The 21,367-nt window shown below is 44.1% G+C and overlaps 1 protein-coding gene across 1 annotated transcript in view; it reads right to left on the bottom strand.

Annotated features, from left to right (window-relative positions):
• THSD4 (thrombospondin type 1 domain containing 4) overlaps positions 1 to 21,367 on the bottom strand; it is a 598,412-nt gene that overhangs the window by 576,959 nt on the left and 86 nt on the right. Inside the window, exon 2 of the mRNA XM_065412285.1 lies at positions 13,384 to 13,453. Within this exon, the coding sequence (XP_065268357.1) occupies positions 13,384 to 13,453 (70 nt within the window). The remainder of the gene's footprint in view (positions 1 to 13,383; positions 13,454 to 21,367) is intronic.

Raw genomic sequence — 21,367 nt, 5'->3', positions numbered from 1 at the left:
GATAAAGAGTTCAAGATTTAGTTTCTCTTAACTCCCAAAACTTGCACATATATAGTATTTTGTTCTCTTATTTTCCTAGTAAAATGTAAACTTTAAAGCATTGTTATTAATGTGTACAATCTTAGCATATGTTATAGAAGAAAATTTAATATGATAGATTGTGTGTGCTTTATTACTTTATATATTATTCTCAAAAACATTATGAAACCAAAGCATCTAGAAATGGGTCATATGCAACTATTATTAACATTACAATAGTACCTAAAATCGCCAACAAGGGATCAGGGACTCATTGTGCTGGGCACTGTACTAATGGTGGGGGGTGGGAAGAGGAAAAGGAAAAAAAAAAAAAAAAAAGACAACCACCACCCTAGAGAGTTTATAGTCTGGAGAAGAGTCCTTGAGTGAAACCCTAGGCCCTATGAAGCCAATGGCAAAACTCCCTTTGGAGCCAGGATTTCAATCCCGGTGCTAAGTGCAAAAATCAGTCATTCCAGGATTAAATTTTACTGTAAAAAAATGTCCATAAGGAATCATAGCACTACAATAGACGAGGAATGTAACACGGCTTGCACCCTTGAGCAGTCAACCATGGCAATACAGGTGAATCCTGCCTCAGCTTCCCCCTGCTGTCCATAGGGTCAACCAAATTGCCCATCTTTTCTCCCACAGATCAGACAGATGGTCAGCTCCCCCACACAAGAGAAGAATGATGTTCCTCTTCAAGTCCAATTCAGGCCCTGAGTCTGGGGGTTATTTTTTACTATGATTCCAATTCCTCTAAATCACCAACCTGCAAAGTACAACAGATGCAAAGGCAGTAGTTTTCCATCCCTACTCCAGGGACACCATCTCCAGGTCACCCACCCAAGAGTCTACAACCAGCCTGTTCCCACTTCCTCTGCCCTTATTCCAGGGCCCATTTTCCATCTACCTGGGATTGAATAAACCCAGTTCTGTAATTCTTGTGCCTCTATTCCAGAGCCTCCACACCACTAGCCATTCTTCACACTTCTTATTACCGTTCTGTCATATCGCTCACCTCAGGGCTTCTACAAGAAGCATTCCAAGCCCCTTCAGATGAGATTCCTAACCCTGTGAGCAACTCCAAAATCAGCCTCTTGTTCTTGGGTTTGGCCTGCCCCTGGCTGAGCCAGTTCTTCCCTTTTACTTAGGGACCTCCACACTAGCCTTCTACCTGGTATGTTTCCCTAGCTCTGGCCAGTACTGTCCCAATGACTCCTCAGTTCTCTCTCTTTTACCCCAACTACGGTTCTTTCCCTCTCTCCAGATTCACACAACTCTCCCCAGGCAACTTCTACTAGTGCCCTGCTGCTTCCTGTTAGCTCCTCTTCCTACGTACTGCCTGGCTTTTTAGAGAAGCCATGGGCATTCAACCGGGCCCCACTGAGAGGCAGTTAATTAGTCTTATTCCCTGGGCCTTATCCCTCCTAAAGGGGCAACTCACCCTGTAACAGGGACCAAATCCCTATTTTCTTAAACAACTCAGTAAGATTATCCTTAGACAACACAGCAGAAGAAGATCTTTAAGAGGAACTTAAATCTGAATAATATAGGGACCAGCAGGCCAACCAAGTGAGGAGGCTGTTGACTTGAAGAAAAAAAAGACACAAACGTTATTGTGGGAGAAGCTGACATACAAATGGACAAGAGTGGGAATGCTGGCAGAGTGGAGGCAGCAGGGAGCAATCAAGGTCAACAAAGGAGGCTAAACAGGGAGGAACAGAGTTGGATAGAGTTTTAAATGTGAATGGGAAGCTAATGGAGGGATTCAAATAGAGGAGTAGTCAGTAATGCCAACTCTTATGATTTGACTGCAAGTCTCATGATATTTGCAGTTTTTCTTAAAAACTTCAGCTCCTGAGTCATGTGATTATATGAGAATCTCAGTTCTCTCTCTCTCTCTTTTTTTTTTTAAATGCAACTTTCTAGCCCTCATGGTTGCAGAGAAAACCCTGAGCACATGGGCCTGTAAAAAATTTGAAATAGCAGAAGGCAAAGAAAAAGATACCAACATTTATTTATTTATTTTAAATCATTACTTTAATGCCAATCTCATCATTTTTTGTGACCTGTTCACGATTTCTGAATATCTGCTGTTGACAATACTGTGACATGGTTAAATTAGATAAGAGGTACTGTGATTTCACATAATTGAGTCTTTTAGGCTTTAACTCAGCAACGTATGTAAGCATATGCCTAAATTTAAATCTCATTGACTACTCAGATGACTAAAATGAAGCACATATTTAAGTACAGTGCTAAATTGGGGCTTTAGTGAAAAAATAGGTAGAAATCCTTTTGTAGGAAATGAAGTCCAAAGTTTCCTATGTAGCAGAATTTAGAAAATAATAATTAGCACAAGGTAGCAGGACCTTGTCCCTTCTCCTTATATAAAACAATATAATGTAGATGTATTGGCTTACTAGCTAATAATACAGTTAAGTACAGTCTGACTAACTTCCACAGCTATAGTGTATTTTTCTGTGCTGGAATCCAGCTACCAGAATGGGGGGGGGGGGGCTTTTTTTTAGTTTGGTCTCCCTTCATGTGAAGCAATGGCCAGGGCAATGAAGGGCCTTGGCATAATTCTAGTGCTGATCTTGTCATACTGCATTACCACTACTGGGCTCTTTCAGCAAACGTTGCTTCCCTGTACCTAAAAAGGAGTGAATGTAAGTTAAGTAGCTGGAGAGAAGGTATTCTGATTTCTGCTTCTTGAATTTATCTCAGTGTTGGTCTAACAGAAATGAAAGATGTGTGCTACACTTGAGGAAAATGGCAATCTTCTTTAACCATTGTGGCACAACTTATTCAATGCCAATTATTTAAATATATTGTGATTTAATAACTGTATAATCTATATATTCATGTCTCTATGTTACACATTTGCTCAACTTCAATATATGTATATCTATTAAATGCAAATCTAGATGCAATGCATTACTGATATTGAGAAATCAATTACTGGAACAGAAAAAAGTATTTCTACCACAACATTAACCTGGCTACACGGAACATCCTGTATAGTTCATGGTGTACATTGAAAGATAATTACGTATTTACTGAGTTCTTGCACATGCAACTGCTGCTGAGGTCAATAGGAGTTGTATAAGTGTATCTGATGGTAGATTTTGGTAATCTGTTTTTTAATAAAGCCCTCCTTACTGATAATGGTTAACCAGGGAAGACAAATAGGATGCATGTTGTAAGGGACCTGGGGAAACACAGACGAGAATAGGGAAATGCAAGAGGTTAAACATTCTCCATGTGAATAAAAGCCTCCCTCTCTTCTCTTCCAGTATCCACTACTGCTATATCTCATGGAGATATGATCCCCCCCATAGACACCATCCTACAGACATGCTTCACACAACTCACAGTCAACCTGTGGAACTCCTTGACAGAGGACGTTGTGAAGGCCAAGACTATAACGGTTCAAAAAAGAACTAGATAAGTTCATGGAGGGTAGGTCTATCAATGGCTATTAGTCAGGATGGACAGGGATGGTGTCCCTAGCCTCTGTTTTCCAGACAAGGGATGGATCGACAAGGGATGGATCACTTGATGATTACCTGTTCTGTTCATTCCCTCTAGGGCACCTGGCATTAGCCACTATTGGAAGACAGGATACTGGGCTAGATGGACCTTTGGTCTCACCCAGTATGGCCATTCTTATGCTTACAGCCAAAGGAGGGGAGCTCTGCTTTGGTGGGCCACAAACTCTGTCAAGAAGGGCTCTCATCCTGTTCATCTTAAACGCCAACCCAGCTTAAACTTTTGGCTTTTTCCATTTACAAATCTTCCTTTTCTTTTTAAACAAACTTTAAAAACAAAAAAAAGACAGGGTTAAAAGTGCATTTCCACAGAATCCAGACAACACTCCCTAAAACACATTACATATTTTGGGAGGGGGGGGGGGGAATCCTTTACAAAAGACTTAGAAAAAGCCTGGAAATGAACAGCTATGGATCCAGCCAGTTTCCACTGCCACACACTCCATCACCATCACCCCCGCACACACATACATAATGCTCATGCAGTCCCAATATTGCCTCAAAGAAAATTTGTACAGATATGCCAAAAGGTGAAAGTAATTAGTAGGAGATTGTCAAAAACCCATCTATTATATTTACTACTGCATATACTTTTGAAAATTTTATTGGTAGACAACGTTAAGTTTAAGTGGGTGGTGTAAATCAGAGGTGGGAACAGTGAGTGATGAAGAATGATACGACAACAGGGAATTGTACAGATACCTTAGTGTAAAAGTCTGGTAGTGTTCTCCTGAAAACCCACAGGTGGCTAGAGGATGTCAAGTGGGTCTTGCTGACTCACTAGTGCAGATTCCTCCACCCAGATATAAAATAGATGTCTGTGGCACTCCAGAGGATGAGAGGAGTAAGGGTGTGAACTAATATATTTTAACTGTGTAGCAAGAGGTTTTTATGAATAATAATAGTAATAATAGCTAGCTCTTTTCAGCAGATCTCAAATCAGTTTATAAAGGAGGTCAAGATCATTGTCCCCATTTCACAGATTGAGAAACTGAGGCACAGGAGGGGGTCATGAATAAAAGTGAAGAGAGTCACCTTTGGAGCTATGAAATATGTTGAGTATATGGGGATTTATTTAAGTCTACTTAAATCTACTATTTATTTAGCTCTAATTCTTAAGATAATCCATTAATATTTGTATTCTTCCCCTGCCTCCCAAAAAGTAGCAATACTATTACAAGTTAGAATTGTAGCAAATTGGAAATGGACCTCTTGATGATGAGATAAGAGGATTTTACAATCACCTACTCACATCTTTCTAACTTTACATATATTTATGTAAATTATAAGGGAGCAAAGTTGAGACTGAGTGGAATAGTATAACTTACATTGGTTAATAATATGGGGAGAATATGTGGCTTGAGTTAGGCAGCTGTATCCCTTCATTGTTCATTTCCCGACTTTTGAGGGTATAGGGATTTTAAGTTATTCTATGGAAATTTGAATACTTTTCTGGCTTTTAAGGCAGATTCCATTGATACAACCTAAAACTATTTCGTTGTTTACTAATACTTAGAGATCTTTATCAGAGCTCTCAGAGGACTTTCACCCCTTATGCCATGTTATAATTAACCTTTGTTTATATTTTATGAAATATGCCCTCGGTGGGTTGACATAGGTTGCCTGTAGAACAGAAAAGCAGTTTCTCATGCCTTCATATATTTCCAATATGTATAATCACTTTGGCTCCGAATCAAAAATTTCACTGCAACCAGCAGTCCATAAGCTATTAAAAATCCAGTGCAATTTCTAACATTGCCTCTATTAGACAAGGAAGAAACAAGATCCACATCTTGGGATTTAGACAGCAGTTGTTGAAACTATGTGAGAATGTCCCAAAAGAGGAAATAACACTAGTATTTTAAGCCAGAAATATTTCACATCTAACTGGTTGTGCATGAAACTGAAGATGTAGTAATGTTTCATAAATGAAAATTTCCTAATATTTTATAATATTTGGTCATATTAAAAAACTTAATGGGTATGGGAATAAACACTTGGGTAAACACCTCACACAGCAATGAACAGGTTAGCTTTATCTTTATAGTAATCTAGTAAATTCTCACTACCTGCACTCAAGGGCAGAGACCTCTGTTTTGTGATTTCTGCATGACCCCACTGGCCTCAACTCTTCAGAGAGCCACAACTGGCTCCTTCATGCTTCTCATGCCAGTGAGCTGAGTCATCCTTACTACCCATTTAGCCCAAGATGACTAACATTTATTTCCCTCAAATCAGCTCACTCTCCCCTCCTCCTCAAAAGCTTGGGAGAACAAGTAACTCTTGCAACCCAGTCTAGCACCTGGTAGCTCTGTCAGACCCAGGCTTCTTAGAAACAAGACTTCTTACTAAGAACACATTGCACCATTTCCCTTCCATTTCCCTTCTCTCTAAACTGGGATCCTGGTGGCTCAAGAGCCTCACTGGATATTTTCTTTCTTTGTACCACACAAGAAGTAGCCTCTAAGCTAGCCGGGAGTTAAACAATTTAGGGATCTCAAGGTCATGAGGAAAGAGAGGAAGTATGGTAGTGGTTAGGGGACTAGTAGAGGTCAACATATTTTTCCTGGGTCAGGTCAAGAATCAAATCAAGCCAAATATTTAGAAATTGAATGGATTTGTATACAAACTAGCTACATTTCAGGGAATTTCAAATCCCTAATTGTAAATTTGCAAATGCTATGTTTAATTGCATAAAGGTAAATTTTTAAATATCTTATGAAGTGGTTTGCCCACAGTAATACTTTTCTACAGCAAGATTCCAGGTTTACTAAAAAATCATTATATCAACTGTTTAAAACTATGTCGTCCATAGGTGCTGGAACTAGGGGTGCCACCGCCACCCGGGCTTGAAGTGGTTTCCATCACATACAGGGTTTACAGTTTGATTCAATGGCTCTTAGCACACCCACTATAAAAATTGTTCAAGCACCCCGATGTCGTCTCCTTAAGAGCTTACAACCAATGCAGAATCCATCAGCATGTAGGGGTGCTTTAAAATGGATTCTAATGTATGCATTAACGTGCATTTACCTACATTTAACTTCATCTGCCATATTAGTATCCTAATTTTCTTAGGTCCTTCTGGAGAGCCTCACTATCCTACCTAACCTTGAATAACCTAAATAATTTTGGGTTGTAAAGTGGCAATATAAATTATTTATATTGCAGTAGCACAATGGGGACCCAATCGGGGATCAGGGCCCCATTGCACTAGGCACTTGTAGAAATGCCTAACAAAAAGACTTACCATGAAGAGCTTACAGTCTAAGTATAAAATGAGAGAGAACAGGTGGACACAAGTAGCAGAAGACGCAAAGTACAATGAGATGATTTTTTCACTTCACTTTTCACCACCGTCAGTGTTGTGCGCTGATCCAAGGCCACAGTATATTTCTCTCGCCATTCTACTCTTCTCCATGGAAAGATCTGATCCCACTTTTAGCCCAGCTGATTTCTAATGAATTGACTACTACATGTAATGCAGGCCATGTGTATATTGGACATAATTTATAGCCAGCAATTTAAGTTAAGTCTGCAGAGTCTACATTATATAAGTTCACTTGGAACAGCAGCATTAATATTTAATGACAATTACAAGAATATTTGTGGCTTTTATTCATGAGTGCCTGACAAACAAGTCCAAGCACTTCTAGATAGCAGTTGCTCAGATCTCTGATGAGTGGCTGAAGAATGGAGCACAGGCCAACTAAAACATCACCACACAATGTGTACATGTCTGCCTGGTTAGTGAGCTCTGCTATTTTAATCCTTTCGTGCATTTTTGGAAGCCTTTAATCAGAGATGCAGTAAACTGTTTGAATTTTACAGTACATGGTAAGTGTAAATACTACCAGATTAAATGGTTTGGGTTTCCGTTCTTTGTATAAAAAAAAAACCCAGCCTAAACATCTGTGCCTGTGAAGATTAAAGGACTAAAAACCCTGGAAATAGAAGATTTTTGTATCCATGAGTCACTGCAGAGAGCTACAATGCCTGAGAAGCTTAACTGCCCCACCAACTGATTTCATCCACATCTGAAGGGACTTAAATATTTTCTAAACACTTGAGAAAGTAAGCTGCTCTGAATCAATTTAGCACAGTCTTTGTGTGACTAGAGCTTGAGACTTCCTCCTAACTGTGCCTAATCTTTCACACCAAAAGCACATCCATTGTTGGCTGTGAGCTCAGTGTTCAAGACAGAGAATGTTGTCCACTGGGAATTCAGCTGAGATCATGTACTTTCAAAGAAACTCACAGCCCAGTTTTGATCCCACCTGCAGCCATTTTACACTGATGCAACTTGACTCCTCCTGATTTACACTGAGGTCAGGGCCGGCTCCAGGCACCAGCCGACCAAGCACGTGCTTGGGGCGGCATCTTGTAAGGGTAGGCCAATCTTGGGGTGGCGGGGCGGCACTCGGCTTTTTGTTTGTTTGTTTGTTTTGGTTCGGCGGGGGGGTAGGGGTTGTTTTTGGTACGGCGGAGCGGGTTTTTTTTTTTTTTTTTTGCTTGGGGCGGCAAAAAAGTTAGAGCCAGCCCTGACTGAGGTAAAGGAGATCAGCATCAGGCTCTCAAGTTATAGAACTGAGAGGCTTCTTCAGGTTAAGTCACTACCAAATTCAGGCCAATGGTCAAAAATATTTTAACAAAACTGTTTCTTTTCCTGTCACGGATGATCACATGTCCCTGATCCTTTAGGCTGCTGAACACCTTCTCGGAAGTCATCAGCACTCAACTCCTAGTAGGAGTTGGAGCTCAGTACCTTGCAGGATCAATCCTGCTATGCCAAAATGATGCTCTTGTCACTGCACAGTGTTTATTCACATGGACCCCAAAGTATTTTATTTATATGAACACATTGGCCAGATTCCTGGCCATGGCTAAGTCCCCTTTGCATCATTCCAGCAGCAAAAAAAGGGGCCTTAAAACAGCCCTAAAGGGGCAACTAGCGATTCCCACAATGTAGGCAGTCTGATTAACTTCCCTCCCCTAAATTTACACTGGGCCCCAAGTCTAGAAAAGACAAAGTTAGGTCCCATAGCTAGGGATGCCAATCTTGGTTGGATGTATTCCTGGAAACTTCTTCATCAAATGACAATCTTCAGGAATTAAAGATTAAGTTTTAATTCCTGGAGACTCCAGGCCAATCCTGGAGGGTTGGCAACACTACCTGTACCTGTTAGAGATTTAAAGGTCCAATATCTCACAACTCACCTGGTCTAGAAATGGGAGATTTATACAATTGGAAAGGAGAATCTCCCAGCTTTCCAGTCACAGCACTTGCTGTAGGCCCTGGAAGGTCCCAGGCTTAAAGTGGTTACAGTTCTGTGTATATGAAAACTATTTTCAGAGCTCCACGATAAAGCTGTTCAATAATCCCTGATTTTCACAAGTGTTGATTAAAAGATGAGGGATAACATTCTTCACAAACATTATGTGAAAAAAAGCGTGTCTTGTTTCTACCAGTTCTATCCCACAACTTAAAGGATGGGAAATTTGCTGAAAATCTACCTCTTGCTGCTGTCAAGCTATACTCTAGAATCTAAGCTTTCACTTAAAAGGAAACAAAAAACTTCTCTCACTCTACATAATTCATCTTCACTAGACTTTTGAGTATCAAGCTAATAGTTTAATTAACTTGAGGTACTCACTATGTTCATAAAGGCTAGTGTGGATTCTTCCCACATGTTTGTTTCAGTGGTAAATTCTTCTACATGTGCATATTATATGTATGGAATATATGAATATGCAAACATTTGTCCTTTATCCTAGGGATAAGTCTAACTTTTCAAATGTAAAAACTGTTCCTGAGTCAGCAGACAGCCTGGAACAATAGCTTAGAGAGATGTGAATGGCCTTGGATCCTCAACTCTGAAACCTTAAATAAAAATAACTGCTATTTTATTCAGATTCAGAGTTAATAGCAGAGCAGTACAAATAGCTCTACTATAAATAGCATGTTAGTTCCTAAAGTCACATGAATACGTTCTTCATTTTTAGTTCACGGGACCTGGTGACCCTATAAATTTAACAATGCTCATCAGTTTCTAGTGACCACAAAAATTTTAAGTGAAATTCAATTTCAACTAATGTGTTTTCTGATAAACAGAAGTTTTGCTCTTGAAGGCAACAGAAGTTCAGAATAAGAAACTGCAAACAAAAAGAAAAGTCTCCCAACTAGTACTGTTGTTCCTACAGCCTGTTTCCATTTGCACTTCTGCACTATTTAAGAATTTGGCTAATTTTCCTCTCTAGCTAAATTTAGGCTAGTGTGCCAAAAATAGATTATTTTTGTGTTTCTGAGCAAAGTAACCTATTCAGCTCAGCTCCTGCAGGATTTGCTGAAGAAGAGTTTTTCTCTTCTAAAATATTTTTTACTATATGTTGGCATGCAGGACCAGACTTTCATTTCTCCACTAATATTAACACAGCCAATAAGCCAAATCCTATTAGAAACATATCCAAAGCAGTGACTCGAGTTAATTAAAACAAATGTTAGTGTACATGGGAAAACTACAGGTGAACTTTAGTTCAAAAGCAATATTACTTCCAAACAAGCTGAAGTATGATGTAAGCTTCCAAACCAGCAGGAACCTATTTCAAGCTGCTTTGAAGGAAAAAAACATTTCTACCACTGATACCTTTGAGGGAGGGGTGGCGGGAAAGGGTGTTAAGGAAGAGAAATAAAGAATAAAATAAAATAGTAAGACCCCCCCATAATGACAGAGAGAGAGAGAAAACCACCACCCCCAAACCTCTGCCTATAAAGTCATAAAATACAAGGTCCCAGCTGCACTGTAAGTGGGTTAACTGCACTGAGGTGCAGTTAAATTGGATTCCCATCAGCTGCATTGGGGATTCTCTTCATTTTCCAGAAAGCTTCAGAGTAAGAAAATAACTGGACTATTTACAAATATTTTAGCAGAACATTCACCCAAGTATTCACATCCAGGACTCAGAGTATATTTCCTGTCTTTATCTTTAAGAGCCAAAAACAACTGTGCAAGGTGCAAACTGAGCAATCATCAGAGGTGAAAGTGGGCTGGTATGGGCCGGTACAGCGTACCAGTAAGAAGTGGCCGCCGGTATGGGCCCGTACACAACCGACGTTAAAGGGCTACCGTGGCAGCGCTTTAACATCGCTGCCCCTTTTGCCCTGCCCAGAGGAGTGGGGGCAAAAGCGGCAGCTGTCCAATGGCCCGGCGATTTAAAAGGGCCCAGGGCTCCCAGCCGCTGCTACTGCAGCAGCGGCCAGAGGCCCAGGCCCTTTAAATCGCCTCCGGAGCCCCAGCAATGTGGAAGGGCTGGCTGGGGAAGGCTGACCCCCAGCCGCACCCCTTCCGCCCGAGGCCCCACCCCTTCTGCCTGAGGGCCCAGAGCTGGGTCCCCGTACCAATAAGACTTTTAAGTTACTTCCACCCCCGGCAATCATACTATTTCTAGCACCACAAACTAAAGCACCAAAGATTTATGAATATGCCAAAGGCACATGCATAAGGACCAGTGACTAAACAGTCTCTTTATTCCCGGAGACTGGCTCAGATCCACCCATTTAATGTGTACTCTAATTTTTAATTCCATAAAGCCTTGTAAGAGTACATAAGAAAGTTGCCAAACAATGTTAAGTTGTATCATTCACTAGAATTTTAGAAACAGCTACTGCTCCACTGCAGAAAACCTCTCCCCGAACATATCTGCTGTTCTGCAATTTCTGTCCACAGAAGCAAAAGGAGCTCAACACAGAAGCTGCTAGCAGGGGTACAAAGTTACTCGCTCAGCAAACAAACACCAGAATCTCAACATAAAAGCAGGAACAACTCCCCCAGTGACAAAGCTGAGGCTTTGTCTTCACTACCCGCCGATCCGGCGGGTAGCAATCGGTCTATCGGGGATCGACTTACCGCGTCTAGTGAAGACGCGGTAAAATCGATCCCTGATCGCTCTGCCGTCGACTCCGGAAATCCACCTCGGCAGGAGGCGGCAGCGGAGGCGGCGGCAGCGCGGCAGCGGTCGACTTTCCCGCGTCCTCACCGCTAGGTAAGCCGACCTAAAATACGCAACTTCAGCTACGGTATTCACGTAGCTGAAGTTGCGTATCTTAGGTCGGACCCCCGCTGCAGTGTAGACCTAGCCTGAGAGTTTACACTTAATTAGAAAGATGTCTCTCTCAGCCTGAGCAGCTAACATTCTTGTTGTCTGGCAGTTGATAGGTGGGGTCAGAGGGGCTTGGGGAAGTTTAACTCAGACTTTAAGGCCAGAAGGGACCATCATGATCATCTAGTCTGACATCCTGCACATTGCAAGCCACAGAACCTCACTCACCCACTCCTGAAATTGACTCCTAACCTCTGGCTGAGGTACTGAAATCCTCAAATCATGATTTAAAGACTTCAAGTTACAGAGAAACCACCATATACAGTATCTAGTTTAAATCTGGAGGGTTGGCAACCCTACGATCTGTTGCACGTAAGGGCAGGGCCGGCTCTGGCTTTTTTGCCGCCCCAGGCAAAAAAGCCTCCGGCCGCCCCCCCCCCTCCCCGCGGGGGGGGGGGGGTGCGGAGCCGGGGGGGGGGGCGGCGAGCCCCGGCGGGGGCTCCGCTCTCTCCCCGGCGGCCGGGGGGAGGGCGCCGGAGGGGAGGGGAGGGCGGCCGGAGCCCTGGGAGGGGCGGGGGCTCGGCTCTCCCCCCCCCGGTGGCCAGAGCGCCGGGGGCAGGGCGGCGAGCCCCGGCGGGGGCTCGGCTCTCCCCCCGGCGGCCAGAGCGCCGGGGGCAGGGCGGCGAGCCCCGGCTGGGGCTCGGCTCTCCCCCCGGCAGCCGGGGTGAGGGCGCGGGGGGGGGGAGGGCGGCCGGAGTCCCGGCGGGGGCTCGGCTCTCCCCCCCCGCCCCCCCGGCGGCCAGAGCGCCGGGGGCAGGGCGGCGAGCCCCGGCGGGGGCTTGGCTCTCCCCCCGGCGGCCAGAGCGCCGGGGGCAGGGCGGCGAGAGGGCAGCGAGCCCCGGCTGGGGCTTGGCTCTCCCCCCCGGCGGGCAGAGCGCAGGGCGGCGAGCCCCGGCTGGGGCTCGGCTCTCCTCCGGGCGGCCAGAGCGCAGGGCGCGGGGGGGGGGGAGGGCGGCCAGAGCGCCGGGGGGAGGGCGGCGAGCCCGGCTGTGGCCCCGCTCTCCCCGGCGGCCCGAGCGCCGCGCCGCCCCCCTCCAGGTGCCGCCCCAAGCACCAGCTTGGTTGCCTGGTGCCTGGAGCCGGCCCTGCGTAAGGGACAACATGTAAAACCAGAAGCATCCCAGAAAACTGGTAAGAAACTGCACCACAAATTGCTCCCAATGGTGAAACGCTCAGTAAGTGAACTCTGTCAAATTATTATCCTTAGTGATATCGCAAGGAAGAAAATGCCTCTAGGGAAGAAGGCTAGCTGGTTGGAGAAACTTCCTCCCTTACGATGTCATTTTAGCAGGGACATTCCCCTCCTCTCTGCACTTTAAGATCCTGCCTTGAAGGCCAATTCTTTGAGTTTGCAGAGAGTGAATAACAGAGCCCATCCAACACCAGTCCACAATCATCCAGTATGGAAGGCACTAGTCAGTCTCTATCCTAGCAGGGGACTGGGAATCCAACCTGCATTTGGCAACAGAGTATGCTAACCAACACAAGGGCACAGGGCCAGACAGCCTCCCATCTTTTTTAAATAATAAGATCCTGCATATAATGCCTAACAGCAGAGGTATTTGCACCAAGTTACTTTATGTTTCTTACACTAACACACCATACGTGTTACTTCTAATGATACAAAACCCGAATTTCTGTAGCTTACCTTTCTGTGTTCAACTGACGTTTGTGGGATGACCAGCTGAAATCCTAATACCACTATGAAACTGAGAAGTCTGCAAAAAATAGATAATATTGAATGTGTATGTATTGCAGATAATCACTGAACCACACCACGTACCCCAGCTAACTGTCAAAGCTTGAGCCTACAAAAGCTTAGGCACTTGAATAAATTTACTGACATGGGTAGTCTCACATGAAACATCCACATAACACAACATTTCTTGGACCATATAATGTGTATTTCTGCAGCATGCTTGTGTGCATGTGCCCTTCTTAAAGGCAAAATATACCAAGCAACTTACCAGCATGATAATAAAGAGGGTAGAACTGGGCAAGCCACACAACTACACACACACACACACACTTTATTGCTACAAACCGTATCCCACTTTATGCTTGAATAAAGATGAAAGCTAACATTTTCAGAAGCATTCCATTAATTTTGTGCCCCTCCATTTTTGGGTGTCCAAACAGATACATTTCCCCTGATTTTCAAAAGTGCAAAGGAAAATTTGACTGTAAACATACAAAACCAAACCCCACTTCTTAGTTCTTTTCTGGGCCATGACTCCTCAGTACAGTTGTGTAAAATAGTGTTGAGGAAGCACTGAACACGCACAGAACCTCCATGACTGCAAGGGAACAGGTTCCTCTCCAGTCAGCTGTGGAGACTGACTAGACTTTATAGCATAAGACCTGGGGGGCAGCAAGACAACTCACCTGTCACTTTCTCCAGAGACTCTCACCACACCCAGATGCCCAATACATGGTTCAATGTTTATGATCCCCATTCCCCCTGCCTCTCTCCATCCATGAGATGTCAACAAAGAGAAAGAGTGCCCAGGATTTGCAGATAGCATCTGAGCAACCTCTGCTCCCCACTCCAAGTGGAGCTACAGGCCCCAAACTCCAAGCTGCTTTTGAGCCTCTCTGGCCCTTCTTCCACCAACCAGGCAGACGCTGATCCACCATCAATAAGGGGCTTCCTTGTCACATCTATATGGGTCCAAATGTAGCTCAGTGAGGGGCCTCATTCTTGGCCCTGCTGCCAGCTATTTTGTGCTGCTCAAAAGGCTGCACAAAAGGGATTGTTGGTCAGAGGCACACCAGTTGCACCTAATATTTTTCTGTGATGGGTTTCGGTTCAGGGGTGCAATCCAGACCACTGAGAGGTTGTGTCACTACCTGCCCTGTAACCCTGGGTGCCTCACAATACTTTGTTGCTGTAGCTCTCAACCCGGGCCACTCACAGCCAGCCTACAAGCAGGAGGGTCATACCCTGAGTGTCTGTGTATAGCTTCAGCCCTGGTCTAGCAGACTCTGACCCCAGCAACCTGAAACAACACACCATCACACACTGGCTTCCACCAGCTTTAGTTACAGCCAGCACACTCCCAGTCAGGGCCGGCTCCAGGCACCAGCAAAACAAGCAGGTGCTTGGGGCGGCATATTTCTAGGGGCGGCATTCTGGCGCCGGCCATCATAGGTGCCGACTCCGAGGCATGGGGAAAAAGTGTCCCTGCCGCCCCAGCTCACTGCCCCAGCTCGCCTCCGCTCTGCCTCCGCCTGCTCCCCTGAGTGCGCCACCGCCGCTCCGCTTCTCCCCCCTCCCTCCCAGGCTTGCTGGGCGCAAAACAACTGTTTCGCGCAGCAAGGCTGGGAGGAGAAGCCGAGTGGGGGGGCGCTCGGGGGAGGCGGCGGTGGTGGAGTGGAGGTGAGCTGGAGTGGGGAGCAGTTCCTCTACCCTCCCGTTACTTCCTGTTCCCCCCACCCTACTCTCCTCCGCTCTGCCAGCTCCCCTGAACGTGCCACTGCTCCGCTTCTCCCCCCTCCCTCACCTGAGAGGGAGGGGGGGAGAAGCGGAGCGGCGGTGTGCCCAGGGGAGCAGGTGGAGCGGAGGTGAGCTAGGGCGGGAGGTCGTGGGGGGCCCCGCAGGAAGCAATGAGGCGAGGGGGGAAATGCAGTACGCCCGGGGGAGGAGGCGGGGCTGGGCATTTGGGGAAGGGGTTCGGAAGGGGTGGAGTTGGGGCGGGGCCGGGGGCAGGGGGCACGAATAAAAAGGGGGGGCGGCCAAAAAATGTTTTGCTTTGGGCGGCAAAAATCCTAGAGCCGGCCCTGCTCCCAGTCCCAAATTTTCCCCAAACAGTGTGCTCTGTAATGTCCAGCCCGCTCCTGGACAGCTCAGAGAAATAATAAGGTTCGTTTGTTCCTCTAAAGACACAAAACCTACCAGCTTGCCACATTAACTGGAGTTAAGATTCACTTTAATTCAAACACAGCACTGGTAATTTAGATTGATGGTAAAACAAGTTTATTTACAAAAGATGACAGGATTTTAAGGGAGTTCAGGTACAAAAGGAGGAGAGTGAAAAATTGTTCTCGTTAACCTCTGAGGATAGGACAAAAAGCAAGGGGCTTAAATTGCAGCAAGGAAGGTATAGGTTGGATATTAGGAAAAAACTTAACTGTCAGGGTAGTTACTGGAACAAATTACCTATGGTTGTGGAATCTCCATTATTGGAGGTTTTGAAGAGCAGGTTAGACAAACACCTGTCAGGAATGGTCTAGTTATTACTTAGTCCTGCCTCGAGTGCAGGGGACTGGACTAGATGATCTATCGAGGACCCTGCCAGTCCCACACTTCTATGATTAAGTTAGAAAGGGTTACAAGCAAATAAAAATGAAAACAGATCTAAAAATGTCAAACTTAATCTATCAAGGTACAACCTTTACCTATGCAAGTTTCTCACCTATATTCAGTTTCCAGACAGTTCAACCACCCTTTGGTTGAAGAACCCATCTTTCTCAGCTTGCATGAGCTCTGTTGTGTGTGTTTGTCTAGTTATAGATGCAAAAGATGGCTTCTGTCTTTGTTTATCTTCCAAAGTCCAATGACTGTTCCAAGAGGCAGAATGACCTCATGCTATTTTTTCCCTTCCTGTGGCCTTCCCACCCCTTGACTGATTTCTGCGTAAATGCAGCTTCCATTGGTTTTTGGTCACACCTGGCTTAATCTCAGGAGACAGGTAGATAGCTGCCTGCCCTCCTGTCTGAGAGGGAACCTGTTTCTCCACAGACTTTAAAACATAATATCATTAAGTATCCATATTTCCTCCTATACTTTTAATACATACATTTCACAATGATATTAATTAGTGTGTCGTTAGCTTTCAGCAAAGACCTCACTCTATACACTTCATTAATACAGTAATACTGTATGATCAGTTGATTCAATTGCTTAACATCTGAGGTTCAGCCGACTGTCTTTATAAACCAGTAAACCTTTTAAATGGATTCTTCCAAAAAGTAAAACCCAGACCAAGCTTCTCTCCCCCGGTGGGTGTAGACACCCTGCTGTCTCCTCACCCACTTGTTAGCATAGGTTTGCCTCCACCCCTTGTTAGCTTGTTGGGTCTGTTTATGTGATATGTAAATACATTCTCATTGTCCTTAAAAGTACATAGAAAGTAATTCCCAGTGGGGAAAACACATTCCTTTGTTTAGGGCAGATCAGTTTACCAACTCCCCCTGACATATCTGGTTTATCTGCACTTTGGTTGTAATTCCAGCATATATTCATAACTCTTAATGCCCACTGCATATGCACATCACGCAAGAATTTGAATGATCGGTGAGTCAGTTTTCATATCATACCGCACAAGGCATATTTTACACAAGGATTATTACAATAGTGTGAATACAGGGGTGCTTACAGTCACACTCACCCAGCCTTGAAGAGACCACAATGACAATGAAGCTCAGAGAAACTCTGATCTGTCTAGCCTCACCATCACAATGCCTCTTAAGTGGCCATTACAAGTTAGCCTAAATTAGAACAGTCCTTTGGCTGCTCTAATTTGCACCAGAGATTGGTGTGTCCCCTAGGAAGCCCCAGGATCTGGGAAGGCAGACAGGCAATTTATGGCAACCTTTACCTCTCTCTACACTCACTTGGATTGAGCAAGCCCACTGAATTTACAGTAAAAATTAACCTGGTCCTATGAACACCTAGTAGTCTGATGAATTCCAAAAGCAAAGACAAAAATGGTGGAGATGATGAAACATAGTAAACCAAAGAATCCAGCTGCAAACTAAGGGCTTATCTACATGGTCAGGTAATTTGCTTTACGGAGGTGATATTTCTAAAGCGCACCATGCACTAGGTAACCTTTAGTCCACACCAGCAGGATATACACAGATCAATTAACGTGCAACGTCTTAGTGCGCTTTAGAAATCGTCACCCCATAGGGCATATTACCCCACCATGAAGACAAGCCCTAACAGATCAGACAGAATCCAGCTGCACTTCCCACTCATAGCACCCTTCTCCACAACCCTTTAAATATTCTACATTGTTTCAGACACTTTCAGAGGGGGGCTGACAAATCTCATCAGGAGCAAGGGTCTCGTACAGCAACCCCTTGGTAGTCTTGAAACAGTTAACTGAAATTCTACTAAAAAATGCCAGTTAGGCATTTAAACTCCACAACAAAAATGAACAGCGTCACAAGCTTTAAACCAAAAGTGCTGTTGAGTTGTTAGGTCCTGATCCAGGCCTGAGTATTTTGGGTTAGGTCCCGGGAAATCCTCTCCTGACCCATCTTCACCCAGCACTATGGTTACCACCTGGCTGGTATTTGACCAGCCTGGCCTGTTTGTTTGTTTGTTTTTATGTATTGCCAGAAACAGAATTTAATCTGCCAGGGTTTTTTGAACTGGTTCTAAAGATTTTCATTATTATCACAATACACTGGGATATCTAATGTTAGAAGTTTCTGTGTCCAGCTAACAATGCTATGATGTTGCTGTTAAAAATAAGAAATGGCTGCAAATGGCAAATTCAAACAGCAAATATAAATTCAAGAAAAAGACTAAATGGATTTTCTTTATGTATAAAGTTCCAGAAAGTTCACATTCAAGTATACAGTTAAAAATATAGAATCAATGAAGTTTGGGGGGGAAAGGATCTCAGTGAAGACCGAAACAAACAAAGCAGCTTGGAGAAACACAACCAAGGTAAGAAAATGATGTTATCTCTCTAGATACTATAAAGTGGCTGTTGATGTGGATGTGTGGAGTTACTTTTGGTTGGGGTTGTGGTGGGCTTGCCTTGTGGGGAGCGTGCTGGGTTTTTTGCATTTCAAAAAGGTGGTAACCCTACCCAGCACTCCTCCCTAGGAGAAGCAGGCAAGCCATCTTATCTTGTCTGGTAGATCCTGATTGCCTACTGCCTCCTCCTGGCTCTTCTAACTGACAGAGGGGCAAATCTTGTTGGTTCCCCCAGTACCAAGTTTGAGTCACTTCTCTAGGCAGCGTGTGGAGGTCTAAACTCACTACCCCTCTTTCCCAGGTCATACGTCTCCTTCGAGAGGGTGCATCAGGGCAGCGACAGCTCCAGCAGGGGCAGAGAAGGCCTGATACACACTGTCACAGGGGTCTAACAAACAGAGATACTTTTTTGCACTTGCCATTTGGTTACCACAAACATAGAAAACTCAAGAAAAAACATTCTCTATATTAGAAAGATATTTGTTTGCCTTCACTAACATACTGGGGGTGGGGGAACTGGCCATTGGATAATAAGTATTATATAGTGCCTATCACCACCTCATTATCATGTTCTAGTCCTCTTGCACAAAGCAATAACCATGAAAAGGATAAAAACTAAAGTGCCAGTCTTGTTTTCTTTGTTTTTAAATCAGAACATTTTAAAGCCCTTTTAAAAACATGCTGCATCTTTTATTGTTATTAGCACCCAGACGTTCCAGAGCCTCTGCATACACAGTAAGAGACAGTCCCCATCCTGAAGAGGGGGCACTTCCAGAGAAAGGGAGGGAGAAAACAGAGGCATAAAGAGGGGAAATAATTTGCCCAAGGTCATATAGCAGATAAAAGGCAAAACTGGAAATAGAACTCAGATCTTCCTACTCCCAGTCCAGTGCCTTAACTACAGAACACACTGCCTTCCCAAGTGTGTCCTGTAATCCAGGAGCCACATATGCTTTTCCCCCATGGACAGGTGATCTCCTTCATAGTGCCCCATTTCAATGAAGTTTTAATGGAACTATGACAAACTCCTAGCTAGAATACAAATCACAGACACCCCCAGGCAGCCTCACATTATATGATCCCCATAATAGTTTTGGAACATCTGATTTGCTCCAGTTGAATACCCGCTTTACTTTTTCAGAGGTCTTCACCCTCTGTCTGGCTTCTACTCTCCCTGTTCCCTCAGAGGATGCAATAGGAAGTTCAGCATTTGCATAGGGAAAAACTTTCATAAACAGCAAAAGGCCAGGCTCTGTCGATGGGCAGCACATTTCTATGAATACATTTTAATAAAATCCTGCATGAGGGTGGCAGTTCTAAAGTGAGCAAGGACTATAATCTTCAAAGCAAATTACTTACTAGATTAAAAGTTCCCACTTCAAAACTGAACTCCTTAGCATGTGTGTGATTATTCTGTGCCAACCTTTTCCTGACCAGTCTCTACAAAGGGGGATTACAATTCAGCATGTGTGTGCACGCGCACACAGGGACAATGAGGGTAGTTTATAGTTTGTCTCTGTGTATGTGCTTGGGTCTGCCAAAAATATTTGTTATCAACCTACTGTTTCAAGCACACAGGAAATCTGGCAGGAATACTTAAGCCTTCCTGAGGAAAGCCTCTGGGTTGATTGAGGGGTTGTGATTTTTTTTTTTTTTAATTTCATGTTATTTCACTTTGACTTAGTTGACTTTGGCCGCTTCTCTGGAGTTGGTAATTTTATTTATCATGCTTGACTAGTTCTAGGTTCTCTAAACTACAAAAATAGGTTTATCCTGCTCTGAAGATTTGTTACAGACATTCTAAATAGGTGGGAAAGCCAAAAAAAATACCAAGCACACATCAAAATTAGGCACAACATTTGAAGTGGAGTATGTAGGGATCTATCAAACTGTCAAACCAAAACATCCATCTCACACCAGGTGGAGAATACAGCAAAGTATTCAGTCATACTCCCCCCATAGTGGCAATGCCATCTTTTGTTTAAATCAATGTCTGGGGGGGAGGTTTCCTGTTGAAGACACTAATACTCTTATCTGGGGAGAAGTGTCAAAAGGCCCCCCTCCCCCACAGAAAACCCAAGGGGCAGAAAGATGCCCCTCAGTGAGTTTCTCCCCTATTATTGATTATGGTGGGGGGGATGGTTGTCTCCTCATGGTATAAGCTGTGGGGCCACTCTGTATCACCTGTGCCTCTGGCAGCCATGGTGAGTGACTTCCCTGAGCATGGGGGCTTCTTGGTCTGTCTGCGTGGGGGGAGGCTGGGAGAAGTCTCCAAAGAAAAGGTAGCACCATTATAGGCTGCAATATACAGAAGATCCATTGGAGTGTGAAATCCGAGCTGAAAGCTCAAGACAGAAGCAGGTCTGGATCTGGGGATTTCGGTCCAAAGCCTGGCATTTGAAATTCAGAAGAGAGAGGGTTGGACCTGAGAAGTCACTTCCAGTCCATTTTCACACAAATGAAAGGAAACACGCAATGCCCTAGCAGTCATGAACATGTGAGTGAATCATTCCAAGAACATACAACTTTAATGCATACATTACAATTCATTCAAATAAAATTCAAATACAATTCATTCAAATAATGAATAAAAATTATTTAAAAGGCATTTACTGTAATTGGGAGTCATTAGATCTCACCAAAAATGGTATAAAAAAATCTGCAAATTACAAGAAATCCTGCTAAGACACCGACACAAGGTGAAAAGAAGCCCTCCTGGAACAGGAACAAGACATTGGGAACTTTCCAATTCTCCCCTCCCCCCTCAAAGATTGCCCTTGCCTGATTGTTCTAAGTGATCTATGCACTTAACCATTCAATCATTTGGACTGGACTTTGCATTAAACTACTAATGGTCCAAATAGTTAAAATAACACTTGCTTGTAAAGTCTACAGATATACAGTCAATCAATACTTA

This window comes from Emys orbicularis, chromosome 10, assembly GCF_028017835.1.
Source record: "Emys orbicularis isolate rEmyOrb1 chromosome 10, rEmyOrb1.hap1, whole genome shotgun sequence".
In the NCBI taxonomy this organism is placed as follows: Eukaryota; Metazoa; Chordata; order Testudines; family Emydidae; genus Emys; species Emys orbicularis.
This window is presented reverse-complemented; position numbering and strand designations above follow the sequence as displayed.